Raw genomic sequence first — 14,103 nt, forward strand, 5'->3', positions numbered from 1 at the left:
GGGAATTTGCACATGCATTGAACATCAATAAGGCTTTGTTCTCCCCTGCCTGTTTTGTATATTAATATTCTTTTCATCTACAGCTATATTTATACCTGTAAGCCCCAGATGGCAGAGAGCACCGGGTGTTTTTGAAAGCATTTGGAACTGAGAGAAAAAGAGCTTTCCCCCCCCCAAGCTTGGAAGACCACAAAGGGACTGGAAGAACTGACGAATAAAATCTACCCTTAACTGTTCTCTCTTCTAAAATGAGCAAATAATAATCTGATTTTCCTCAAAAGCCCTTATCTTAAGGTCACGTCAATCAGAAAGAACTTGGTTGCTAATTAATTTGCTAGTTTTAGCCCCTCTTGTACATTTACTTATTTCTTTACTAAATAATTTAATTATTTGCTGTAAGAATCAAATATAATGCTATACCACCCCAGCTGCCTGTGAAATAGCCACAAAATTTGCCCAAAGGATGATTTTTAGATTTATTTATTTGATACTTGAATACTTACAGATATCTACTAAAAATGAATTGGAGAGGGAAGGGACCCCAGTAGTCACTCCCCACTACTTTGGATTCCAATTGCAATTTCTGTTTTTTGTTTTTTTCCCCTTTTGAAAGTGGTTATCATCTCTTTTTTTTTTCTGGAGGTTTTCCATTTTGTCTGCCATTTAATGGCTCACCTCCTTTACAACCAGTTATCTGTTCTGCCTTTTCTAATGTGTACCTTGGAGAAATGATGCAAAGGATTGATTGTGGCCATTTTCAGTCTTGGCAGCCTCATTGCAGAGAGAAAATAGAAAATAAACAAAAGATGCAAGATTATTTTTGGTTTGCAAAATTCTTCCATTCAGTCCCTTGAAGAAAGCTAAGTGTTGAAACGGTTCCCTCTAGTGGATCAAACAGGTAATGGCGTTTTTAGACTTAAACATACTTAAGAATATGTTAGAATTTGAGATCAGCATGTTTGCAAAAGAGAGATTCATGGGAGTTCACAATTCCGAAAATGAATACATGTATCCTGAACCTACTACTGTGTAGGGATATAATGGTAATTATTGGTTAGTAATATAAATATCAATCTTGTCTCAAGAGCTAAGAATCTTCTTTCAGGCTAATACATTTGTTGCATCACTTCTGTTTGTGAGTGTGCAAACAATTCTTATTTGTATACAAATCCAAGGGCATTTTTAAAGCCACCAAATTGCACTTTAGAGATTAAAATCTGCTAGCCTGAGTGACTTAACAAAAAAAGATTTTTTTCTAGATAGACTTCATTGGTCAATGGTGACTCTCTCTACCCACACACACACCCCATAAGCCAGCATGTGAAGTTTCCTTGTTTTTAAAAACTCTAATGCAGAAGTGTGTGTGTGGGGGGAAGTGTCGAGCAATGTCAATGCCCAGAAGTGAGCTTGGCATGTAAAATGTCTTAATGCAAATAAGAGGAGTCACGTTGCTAACTTTGTGTGGACCCAGAAGCTAATCAGATTTCAGGCTAGACATGAGACCACCAAGCGATCCCCAGCTGGCGAGACAGGAAGAGGGGTGGCAAACGATGGACAGGAAAATGTGTCTGTCAAATCACCCATCACCTTTTATACCTTGCCAGCGGCTTGTTTTTCCGTTGGTTTCCCTCGCGACTCAACGCCAGAAGAAACCATTTAAAAAATAATAACAGTTACGAAAAGCTACTGGACAGAGTGTGGTTTGAATAAGCAAACCTAATTCCTTGTGAAAGCAGGGATGACTCATCCTGGATCAGAACCAGCCCTCCTACCCACCACCTGGCAAGCTTCTTTCTCGGCTTGGCTGCCACTGCATTTTTCCAGCTAAAACTTCCCGGGACCACAGCGGCGATGCCACCCCTCCAGCCACGTAAAAAAGTCTGGGATTTTTTGCAACAAAGAGAAGCCAGTTCTTTTTGGAGCAAGGCCTGGGGAAGGGTTGACAAGTTTGCATCTTGCCTTGGCAGAGGAAGGAGGGGTTGAGTTCCCTGTTTTTCCCTCTGGAGGGGAGAAAGATAGCTTTTATAAATATTTTGATTTTTGCTCTTCTTCCAGCCAGCCAGCCAACCAACCATGCCCTTATTCCAGGATCACTTTAGCTTTTGCTGTTCTTCTGCTCAAGCATTTCTAAAACATTCCGATTATCTGAATTGAGCTCGGTGGGCATGTATGAATGCATCGCACACCAGCCCCACATTTTGGATTTGGGAATTCCTTTTCAGTTTTCCAGCCCCTTTGCAATGATAGCCAATGCCTGCACGAATGGCAGAGCAAACGTGTCTTTTCACCATCGTGTCCCCTTCAAGGTGTGGGATATCAGCACCCATCATCCCTGCCTAGCAGGCTCCAGGCCTGTGCAATTAGCCACGAAGTTGGGTTTGCATGTTTAAAACAAACACACACACGTGAAATTATTTTAGACGGAGACATTGAGACTGCAAGAACCTAGTGGGAAATCCTCTTTGCAGACAGCTTAAAAATAAATAAGAATGCCGTAATCACCAGTCAACAAGAATAAGCCTATTTTATTTTGCGCAATTTAGGGCCTGCTCTCCACAGTTCTCAGTGGCCTGGCTTTAAGCAAGGCTAGTTTAGTGGGTAGAGGGATTACACACCTCAAATCTTCTAATTATAAACCTACATCAGACATTAGAGATTACAGAACGTGTATATGATGGTCCAGTTATAGATAAAACTACGTCACACACCAGCTGCTAGATAGGATGCCCAAGATGAGCTGGTTCACACAACCTGTTAAGACACAGGCCAATAAACCTCAATAACAGCTCCTCTGTACTTTGGGATATAGAACAGAGTTCCAAGCCTATCCTGTGCTGGACCATTGTATGTTGTGCAACCCAAAGTCGAAATTTTTTAAATTATGCTTACCTATCACATTTCATCTAAACCCAGTTGGTTTTGGCTTAGTGTGTCCTCTGGAAGCTCTGCAGTAGTCGCAATCCATGGTTTATGGCATACAAACTGGGGGAACCAGGCCACTCAGCCGCATTTTGCAAGGAAGGAAATTCCAAGTTGCATATTCAGGTCTCAGGAAAAACCACAAGGTCCCGCCACCAGTTCATGTCAAACTGCTTTATTACATCTTAAATAACAGTACATTTTAATATAGGATCTATCTTGCATCCAGCTTTCTTGAAGTACACCGACTTTAAAATTAAATACAAAAAGTGAAGGAATCAGGGTGCAGAGGAAGCTCTACAAGATTTATCTCAAGGGGAGGGGGGGGCGAGGGAAGAGGAAAGAGGGTGATTTAAAAAAATCCAAAAAAACCCCCAAAATTCAAGATGCCAAATCCAGGCCTAAAAATAATAATAATAATAATTAAAAAAATGCACGATTACAGCACATTTTGTACAGAATGCTGCGGGGCTGGGGTGGGGAATGCAAGAGAGTGAAAAGGAAATGGATTAAAAATCACGGCTGCTGCTGCAAAAAAGGGGCAGGTTAGGAGGAGAGGAAGAATTGAAAAGTTTATCCAATTTGCTGTCCCAAGGCTCATCAACTTTCAAAATGCAAAGCCAGAAAAGGGCTTAATTGCATGGGTTTTGACTGTTTTTCTTCTCCTTCCTCGACCCCAGATATGAATCTCAGTGAGTGTTCAAACAGCTGGCTTTTTGCTTTCAATGGGTTTTTTGGGGGCAGGGGGAAGGAGTAGGGGAAAAACATATTAAAAATAACGACCATCAGCCTACTTCCAGAGGTGCAAAAGCCTGGAGACTTTTCATTCTTCGGTTGAATCCGTTTTATGCACCCCAGTAGCGGCAGTAAGGAAAATCAGCAATGGTTACAGCTGTTTACTTGCTCTCTCTCTCTCACTCATTTTTTTTTTAAAAAAGAAAAGGATTAGGTTATTTCTCGAAAAAAAACACAAGAGAAGGACGTCTTAGTTTTATTATGCACTTCAGCGTTTCTACAGCATGCGATTCTAAGAGTAATCCAGTCCCAACTGGCAAATCCCAAACGTCCCTTCCCCTCCCTTCCCCTCATAATTGTTTAATTTAGGAAGAAAAAAAAATCCTTTCATTTTAAAAAACAAAAATCAATTTGGATCTTTCTTCAGACCCAGGCACTGGGTTGGTTTTGGGGGTTTTTTCCCCCCCAGCCCTGCTCCTGAAACCCCAGTCCACCAAATCCAGTTGTTTATTGAGATTATGGGATAGTCTTCGGTGTTAATAAATCAAACAAAACAAATAGGAAATGAAAAATGCCCAGCGAGGTGAGATTGGGGCTAGGAAAAATAAAAATAGGGAACATACTTTTTTTTGTTACCCATAGAAGTGAAAAGTTGGGGTTTTTTTTTTAAAAAAAACAACATTCAATACCATGTACAGAGTGTGCTTGGTTATCTTGTTAACGTTATCATATATATGCAATATTTGTGCAACAATTTGTGACATTAAGACAGAATTTTTTTTCTAAAAAAAAAAGAAGAAGAAGAAAAAAGAAGAAAACCCAGGGAATAAATTTACAGCATTAGCAAGCCCAGAAAAATCTGGGTTGGGACTCTTTTTCTCAAAGTTGGACCATGAAAAGCAAATTGCATTTTTTTTAAAGGAAAAAAATAAAATTTTTTAAAAAAGGGAAAAGGGAAATGGAAACATGGAACAAAAAAAGGGGGGGACATATGGATCTTGCTACGAACGCGACTTCTAAGTTTTGAAAAGGAGATTAAAACGAAGCCTTCCCGCTGTAACCCATAAAGTCAGTATTGATTTGCCATTTTTTTTTTAAAACTACAGTGAAACGGAAAAAGTTATCTTGCTTCACAAGCTGTTTCGTTTTCCTTATTTATCGATCATCATTTACTTCGCTTTAAGTTTTGCCCCGGCATGCTTACACGAACGTGTGGTTTCTTTTTAAGTTTTTTTTTTCTTTTGTTTCTCTAGACAAACCAAACTTAAAAAAAAAAAAAAAAAACGTGGTCCCCAATGGAATGCACAATTTTGATCTCTTTTGCTTATCACTGGTGTAACAACCGCGGGGTGATTCCTCTTTTGAGAATTGTGCTCTTTGCTTCGGCGAACGAGAGAGACGTGAAAAGATCTTGCCCTTTGGTGGTGGGGTAGGAAGGGGGGGGGGAGGAAAAAAGGAGAGGCAGGGAGGGGGGGGGAATCCAAGTTAGTATATTGAGTTGGATACATTATTTTAAACTTTCAACCGTTGGGGGAAAAAAATCTTCCGATCAGCGGGGAGTTCACGGACTGTCCTGCCAGAGAAAAGAAAGAAAGAAAGAAAGAAAGAGAGAGAGAGAGAGAGAGAGAGAGAGAGAGAGAGAGAGAGAGAGAGAGAGAGAGAGAGAGAGAGAGAGAGAGAGAGAGAGAGAGAGAGAGGGAGAGAGAGAGAGAAAGAAACAAACCTTGGTTAGGTCCTGGAAGCAAAACCATTGGGATATCTACACCGACAGGCAGTCAAAATTTCTGCTGCTAAGCAAGAAGTGAGTTTTGCTTCATTTTATGACCTTCCTTGCCACTGTTGTTAAGCTGCTAAGTTAGTGACACGTCTCAAGCACAGGGCAGAGAGACGGGCGAGGAGCGGACATAGCATCCCTGAAATTAGAACTGCCTCGTTTCTAAGCAGAAATCCCTGATGATCATTTGATAGAATGATGTTTTCCCTGCCCCTAAGAGGCTCAACTCCTTGGCTATCTTCTGCACACACACACACAAAAAAAAGCTATGGAAGTGGTCTGCCTCCCCAACCCCGTAATTCGCTTTAGAGTAAAGATGGGAGCAGATTCTGGCATGGTTTCCCAGCCCGCTGCCTTGGGGAAGGGGAGCGTGGGAATGGGTACCTACAGGCTTCAGTTCCAGATCTTCAGGAAGCTATCCCACGATCCTGTTGCCACCGCCATGCCATCGTCAGTCACTCCTAAGCAGCTGACACGGTTATCGTGGCCAGCTAAGACTCCTGTGGGGGGGGGGGGAAGAGGAGAGGAGAATGAAACCCAACACGGGAGAAGAGTTGCAGGATAGCCCAGAAGCAAATATATACACGCAGTCATGTCATAAGCATGTGTGTGTGCAGGTAGGTAGGTAGGTAGGTAGGTAGGTAGGAAGGAAGGAAGGAAGGAAGGAAGGAAGGAAGGAAGGAAGGAAGGAAGGAAGGAAGGAAGGAAAGAAGGAAGGAAGGAAGGAAGGAGAAAATAACTGAGTGGCTGAATCTGCTCAAGGATTTTATATCATTCATTCATCCATCCATCCATTCACCTCCCTCCCTCCCACTCCATATTGATGGTTTCACCCTTCCCATTCGGGATGTTCTTCCCCAGCCACGTGCCCTCCCCACCCCCCCGTTTTGCCCTCCACAAAAAGGGCAGCCACGCCTGACCTGCTCTATCCGCTTTGAGCGTGTCCCACACGTTGCAGTTGAAGTCGTCGTAACCGGCGAGCAGGAGACGCCCGCTCTTGGAGAACGCTACGGAGGTGATGCCACAGATGATGTTGTCGTGGGAATAAACCATGAGCTCTTGGTCGGCACGGAGATCAAACAGCCGACAGGTGGCGTCATCGGAGCCGGTGGCGAAAGCGTTGCCATTGGGGAAGAACTGGGCAAGGAAAAGGAAATGGGTTTATTATCATGAGGGTGGCTTTTTTTGTTCTCCTGCACTGCCACAAGACATAAGACCACCTTCACTGGCTACAGCGGTGATGTCATGATCTAATAGAAAGATAGGTAGATAGATAGACAGACAGACGGACGGACGGACAGATTGATAGATGATAGATAGATAGATAAGAGACATAGAGAGGATGATAAGACAGACAGAGATACATAGATATAGATGATAGAGAGAGAGAGGTACAGAGATTATGATAGAGATGATAGGATGATAAGAGATAGATAGATAGATAGATAGATAGATAGATAGATAGATAGATAGATGATAGATAGATAGACAGATAAGACAGACACAGAGAGAGTAGACAGATAGCGTCTCACCCCCTGCCACCTTCATACGTACACAAATGGCATTGATGTCGGACTCGTGGCCGGTGAAGGTCTGCCTGCACATCCCTTCCCGGACATCCCACAGCTTGGCTGAGGCATCGCAGGCACCAGACACAAAACACTTGGAATCCGGAGCGAGGGATAAGCTCATAACATCCCCGGTGTGGCCGGTAAAGGTGGTGGTTTGCTGTCCGGTTTCTATGTCCCACAGGGCGCTGTGGCAGTGCAGGAGAAGAAAAAAGCCGCCGTCAGAACAACTGAGTTAAGTCTTCTAAGGCTATCTCCCCCACCCGCCTCCCTTAGCTCTCCGCTGGATTCGTGCACACAAACGACGTTAGTTTATGGACAGGTCCGCTCACAGGCCTTAAAAAGACCCGCCTTTATTTTCAATTTTTATTCATATATTATTTTTTTTAAGCAGGCATCTTCATTATCTGAAGGGGTTTATAAGAGGCCAACGCTCTGTAGGCTGCTGGGACAGAGCAGGGCGATCCCAGCCTTCAGAGCGAAGCAGGGCCGTTGTTGTGAGATAGACGGACGCCTGCATCGGTCTACAGGAATGGAAGCGGGGATTGAGAGGGGGAAAAGGCGTTCATTCTAGGCCAAGCAGGAGAGAAACCGCCTTCTTTGACTATCATAAAAATCTTGAGTGAATCTGGGGGAAAAGGACCGCCTTTTTCCTAGGGATAATCAAGAGGGGGATTGGCGGCAAATCCGGCAGGGGTTGTGACTCCTAATAGCAACAGGCAGAAGCTTTTGGGACACTAAAAACAAACCCTCTGCTTGAGCATTATTTGTGCTCAGAACGGCCTCCTCCTTCCATTTTATGTTTCTGCAGGATTTCAAGCCTGGCAAGGGAGAACCGTATTTCGACCGGGGGAAAAATTGCAACCTTTTGTTGAGTACGCAAACCCCCCACACTCGTGCTACCAAGTCTGGATCTTACCAAGTGGTATCTCCAGAGCTGGTCACAATCTGATTATCATCCACAAACCGGCAACAGGACAAATAGCCTGAAAGAGAGAAAGTGAGGGATGGGGGCCCAGACCTTCGAGTCAGTCCAAACAAGAAACCCAAATCATGAGGACTAGCACTGCTAAGGTTACAGTAACAGAATCTTGAAACTCCGAAAGCATGACCAACCCCTCTCTTGCTTTTACAGGTAGCCCCCAACTTGCAAGAGGTTGTTTAGTTACAGCAGCCCTGGGGAAAGTTGACTTATGACCGTTTTTCACACTTATGACCACTGCACCCTTCCTTGGCCTTGCAATCAAAACCAGGCCACTTGGCAACTGGCTCCTATTTGTGGCGACCTCCCGGCAAGCAAAGTCAAGGGGGAAGCTTAGGATTCGCTTAAGCAAGACAAGTCGTAAAATGGGGCAAACAGTCGCAAGTCGAGGATGACCTGTACTTTCCAGGGAAGTCATCTCCCACCCCATTTCAAGAAGTGACCCAGGGCGTCTCAGGACAGGATCTGGTCCAGCGAGATATCGCAGGATACCTTCAATACACCAAAAGCCGGAGGGGGAAAATGGTGACACCCCTTCCGCCATAAACCCTTTTCCCATCCCTCCTGGTTTCAAGTCAGACTTATTCAGGAAATGCCCGAATCTCACCTGCAGACCTGGCCGGATTTATAAATATCTCTTGGCTGCTGTTGTAACCTCGGCTCCCCCACCCGCCCGCCCTCCCCGGGAGGCTGTTTTCACAGAGCTGCTTTTAGTCTCCATCCGAAAAGCCTGCAGCAGTGCGAAGCCAGCAGGACGCACAACTTTGCTGGGTTGCGTGTGTGTATGTCTTTTAAGGACCCCCAAAGGTTTTCCGGAACCAAGCTGGCAAGTGGGAGGAAAAGTCTCTGAGCTGAGTTGCACCTTCCCAAGTCTTTTAATTTTTAATTTTATTTTTATTTTTTTGCAAACAGAAAGAAGAGAGTTAAAAATAGGGGCCGTTGGATGTCCTAGTGAGCAAGCGGGCTTCTTTGCTTGGGAGAGGATTGGTGTTACCTCACAACTCCATAGTTTAAGAAGCTGCATAGAACAGAGACGGGTTCTGGCTACCTCTAGGGACTGGGCCCCGAGGAAGGGTGCAAAATTCTCCCTGTGCTGTGCTAGGATATATTAAAATAATCTGTGCTGATGGCCCCACCTTTAGGCATCAAATGACTGACACTTATACCCTGCCTTTCCTGTAGAACAGAGGTGTCAAGGCAACTTTAAAGAGTTCAACTCCCAGAATTCCGTAAGAAGGCAACTGTGCAGGATTTCTTTGCAAAACAATTTTTCACCCCCCAGGTGTATTTGCGTCACTTCACACCTGATCTCTGCAAGAACAACAAACGTTCCCAAAGGAATCTCACGCAAACCAGAACGATCAAAAAAAAAGCAAGCGCTGGCTGTCCTCAGTCCCTTTTAAAACCAGATGCCCCAAACCGAGATTCCTATTCCATCCGCTTATCCTCTTAAACCTTCCGTCGTTTTTATTAGCGTTCTGAAATTAGTAACCCCCGAATTTTGTTGAATGGCCTGGAAGTGGACAGATGTTGACTCAGAGATATTAGAATTTCTCTGGATAATCACGCTAAGTCTATTATGACAAAAGTGAGATTATCATCTTTTTACTAGCACTTGGGGGGGGGAGACACCCCCCCCCAAGCTATTTGGCATATTGAACAGCTTAATCTCTTGGGACAGATGAACTCACCCAACGAACAAGCTGACGGCATTTCCAAGGATGCAGCACCACCCAGAGATCAAAGGAACTGAATTTGGATGGGAGATGGATGTTACCTGTGTGGCCGGCCAGCTCACGGCTTACTCGGACGTTGCCTTCGCGTGTTTTCAAGTTGTAAATGGAACAAATGTTATCGAGACCACCGCAGGCCACGTAGTTTCCGGAAGGGGCGTATGCGCAGGTCATGACCCAAGAGGAACGCAAAGGGATGGCATGGACCTAGCAAAAATACAGACATTTTCGCATCAAATTTTGGGAGAAAACACACGTCTGATAAGACAGCTCTATTGGGTACTTTGGAGAACTTTGAGAAAACGTAGTGATGGGGTGAGACAAATAAGTAGCTCCTCTGCAACGTTGCAAACAATGAGTAATTTCTATTTCCTGATAAGAATCCCCTGTTTTCCACCCAGCCAGAAGCTTTTAAATGTAATATGTGTCCATTGCCAGCAACAGATGCTAAACTTGTCCATGGCTTGAAGAAATAATTACTTTTAGTTTGCAACTAAAGAAGTAAAGAGTGTGTATCTTAACTCTTAAGGCAGGCTGAAAAGAACACAGGCTTATGGAACAAAGTAGCGATGAAGTGTCTTTCTTTGAATTGATCTGCATTTCAACAACAACAAGGAAAGTGGTTCGGCTCTCACCTTGTTCGTGGTGTAGCTGTCCCAGATGATCAGTTTTCCATCTTGTGATGCACTAACAAGCAGCCTAGAAGGACAGACAAGGGAGAATAAATGTTTTTTTTTGCTAATCATACAGTGAACTGGTCCAAATTGGCCTCAATCAGTTGATCCTTCACAAGAGTTTCCCAGCAAACCACATCACCCTAGCTTCATTCCAGGAACCGTGTCAGTTGCTCCTGCACTGCTTAAACCCCGAAGCTTTGAGTGCAGAAATCTGTGCATCTTTTTTTATTAAATGGCCATTTAACAACCCAAACTGAGTCACGGGAAACAGCTGTACAGTTAATCCTCAAATCACGACAAACAATTGGGGTCAGAACTTCCACGGCTAAGCCAAGCAGTTGCTAAGGGAGTCACCCTCAATTCTACAACCTTTTCGGCCATTAAGTGAATCGCTACGGTCACTGAGCAAAGCACGCAGTCGTTCTGCAAACTGACCTTCACCCGCTGACTTTGCTTATTGGAAGTTGGCGATCATGTGACCCTGGGACACACGCCCACCGTCATAAATCCATGCCCGAATTTTGACCTTGTGACGTAAGGGGAGATACGACGATTGCATTGGAACTGATCTGAAAGCAACTGGGATGGATGGATCTCCTGGCATTTCCACCTTCTCAGATCTTTTCTGTGGGATTAACAAAACCCCAGCAATCTCCAAAGTGCCGAACACGGATTGTAGTATTTTATGGCGCAGCTCTATTTATTACCGCACTGCATGCTACATATTGAATCTGCGTATTTTAAATGGTGTTTGTCAACTTTACTTATATGTTAGTGTTTTAACTTTAAGCTTGTTCTACGTTCGAATTCTGTTCTGACATAGTTAATAAACATCATTTAAAAAAAAAAGAGTTAACGCAGATTATTTGACTTGAAGAAACAAACTCAAGTCATTAGTTAAGATTCTTTTCCTTAGATTAAAAACAGCCCCATCCAATTCAGCTTCGGTCAATTCAGGGGAAGGGGGGGGGAGGAAAAGGGCTACTGCCTTTCTGAAGAACAAGTTCAGTTCTCTGTCAACAAAGAAGAATAAATGTTAACTTTACTTGTCAGCATCGCTTAATATTCTCGGTTCTGCAGCAGGAAAGCACAATTACAAAACTCAATAATGACAAGGGTGGCTTTGCTTAAAATAACTCTTTCCTCGCCGCGTTTGTGTTTCAGAGCTTTGCCTGAAAGCTCCGTGCAAAAAAACATTAACTGACCCGAAGCTCTCGCCGACATCCCACCAATATGGCCATGTACCATGTACGTCCTTGACTTACGACGGCTCGTTTAGTGACCATCCAAAATTCCAACAGTGCTGGAAAAAAGCGGCCTGCAGCTGGTCCCCAGGCTAACAGCCATTCCTGCTGTCACGTAATCAGAATTTAGGTGCTTGGCAACTGGCCAGTATTTACCAAGGCCGCAGTGTCCCAGGGCCACGTGATCACCATCTGACACGCTCCCGGCCGGTTTCCGACAACGAGAACAGTCAATGGGGGAAGCCAGATTCCCTTAACAACTGCCTGATTCACTTAACAACTACACTAATTTGCTGGTCACCCGTGACAAAAAAAAAAAAAAGCTTACAAAATTGGGGCGCAACTCAACTTCACAACTGCAGTGGAAATCCTGGTCCCAATTAAGGTTGTAATTAGAGGACTTAACTCATTAATCGAGGAAAAGAGCCGATGTGAAGCAGAACAGACTGGTCACTGGCTATCTCAGGACTCTGTTCTGACTCACCCATTCTTCCCACTTTCCTTCTACCTCTTCCCGCACCCCTCTCTCCGCTTCCCTCTTCTGATGATGATGAGGAGGAGGAGGAATCCTTGGTCCCCAGCCTTGTTGGGGACAACCTGCGCAGCCCAGGGAACTTACCTGGAATCGGTTCCCCAGTGCATTGCATAAATTTTGGCCAAGTGTCCTCGCAGAGTTCTTCTAGTACGCATCTGAATACGACCCACAGGATCAATGTTGGCTGTGATCTGAAGAGAAGAATTGCAGATAATCTGTCAACACTACCCAAAGGTAGGTGTGTGTGTGTGTGTGTGTGTGTGTGTGTGTGTGTGTGTGTGACAGAGAGAGAAAGAGAAGGGGGGAGGGAAAGGGAGGGGAGGAGAGGGAGAAAGAGAGGAAGGGAGGAAGAGAGAAAGAGGGAGAAAGGGCGGGGAAGGAGAGAGAAAAGAGAGAGGGAAGGAGGAAGGATACGCTATAGCAGGGGTGTCCAAACCTGGCAAATATAAGACCTTTGGACTTCAACTCCCAGAATTCCCTAGCCACCCATGCTGGCTGCAGGATTCTGGGAGCTGAAGTCCACAAGTCAGTGGCCAAGGCTGGCCACCCCTGACCTATAGTATGAGGTAATAGTAAAAGGGTTGTATGTCTGCAAGAGTCTTAGTATGGCAAACTATTAACAGCTCAGGGGAACTTGTTAAAACCTGAAGGTGTCACAAAAAGGTTTGGCTGCCCAAAATAAGCAGACTTTCTAAGAAACCGCTTGTAAAAAAGGAAACAGCCTTCAACGCCGCCGTTTCCTCGTAATGTGGCCAAGGAAACACAAAGGCTTGTATTTCGGTGACATGGCAATCAAAGCACCGGAGGTTTGTAGCATAAACACCACAGGGGCAACAATACATGTCTTGCATGTTTGCGCTGTCTCCGTAATCCAGAAAGCAGAATCTCCCCTTTTCTCCCCCCCCCCTTTAAAACTTTTGTCGTAGCTCAGCAAAATGTATGCTGCTTTCTGGAAGCAAGATTCATGGCTAACTCTTGGGCTGTTCAACTTCTAAACCTAGTTTGAAGAGGGCAAACTGATCAGAGCCCCTTAAGTTATCATTAAGGGGGGGAAAAACGAGAGCATTTTTTTTTAAAAAAAATTGGGGTTCGTGGACAGCCAACGAGAAAAGTCTCAAGGAAGGCTAATTTCGTAGAAGGTGACTGCAAGAAGATTATTATATGCCCAAAGACGGAGAAATATTGAAATACCCAAATCAGAGGAATGGACTGTAAATATGGCAGGATGAGCACAGAGGCCACTGTCTGTTTAGTCAGGGGGGGGGGGACAATACAGGGAGTCCTCGGCTTACTAGCATTTGTTTAGTGACTGTTCGAAGTTACAACAGCGCTGAAAATATGACTTAGGACCGTTTTTCACACTTGTGAACGTTACAGCATCACTAACAATTGCTTTGGTTAGCAACGGAAATTTGGGGCTCAACAGTGGCCATACCAAAAGGAGTCCCCTGTATGCCATTTTCAAGGGCCACAAAATGCTTTGGTTAAGTTTTTCACACAAACACACACACACACACACACACAGAGGCGCAGACCTTACCTGGGCCAAGGTAGCGTCGGCACACGCTTTCCTAGCATCCTGTAAGAAAGAACAAAAGAACGTGTGAATGCTTGCAGAGGAGAAACAAACGAACAAAACCCGACAAAAAATTAACCCCCATTTTTTTTTGTCTGATCCCGTTTTAAAACGACTGTTAGCCGTCCAGGGGATGCATCCTGACCGGGAAAACGCATAAATAAATACCTGGGAGGAGGGATTTATCGGAAGCTTATAATCTGCTGAGAATTTAGAAAGCCCGTTAGAGGCAGCATCTCCCTCCATCAAATGGCAAAAAGGGCGATTAGGACGAACGGGAGGACGGGCGCAAAAGGCTTCAGACAAGCTAAGCTGGATAATCTCTTTAGGAAACCCCTTTACGCTGGGCATCGCAAGCAG

General features: G+C 44.5%; 1 protein-coding gene across 3 annotated transcripts in view; it reads right to left on the reverse strand.

The window, feature by feature from the left end:
• Window positions 1-3,078: 3,078 nt before the first annotated feature.
• Window positions 3,079-14,103, reverse strand: part of GNB1 (G protein subunit beta 1) — a 29,931-nt gene continuing 18,906 nt past the window's right edge. For all 3 annotated transcript variants that reach the window (XM_083375687.1, XM_083375688.1, XM_083375689.1), the window contains exons 3-11: window positions 13,708-13,746; window positions 12,252-12,358; window positions 10,347-10,410; window positions 9,756-9,918; window positions 7,916-7,982; window positions 6,983-7,184; window positions 6,349-6,565; window positions 5,817-5,928; window positions 3,079-5,227 (exon numbers count right to left, since the gene is read on the reverse strand). In XM_083375687.1, coding sequence (XP_083231813.1) covers window positions 5,822-5,928; window positions 6,349-6,565; window positions 6,983-7,184; window positions 7,916-7,982; window positions 9,756-9,918; window positions 10,347-10,410; window positions 12,252-12,358; window positions 13,708-13,746 — 966 coding nt within the window. In that variant the 3' untranslated portion in view covers window positions 3,079-5,227; window positions 5,817-5,821. The remainder of the gene's footprint in view (window positions 5,228-5,816; window positions 5,929-6,348; window positions 6,566-6,982; window positions 7,185-7,915; window positions 7,983-9,755; window positions 9,919-10,346; window positions 10,411-12,251; window positions 12,359-13,707; window positions 13,747-14,103) is intronic.

The sequence above is a fragment of the Vipera ursinii genome, assembly GCF_947247035.1.
Source record: "Vipera ursinii genome assembly, chromosome: 17".
In the NCBI taxonomy this organism is placed as follows: Eukaryota; Metazoa; Chordata; class Lepidosauria; order Squamata; family Viperidae; genus Vipera; species Vipera ursinii.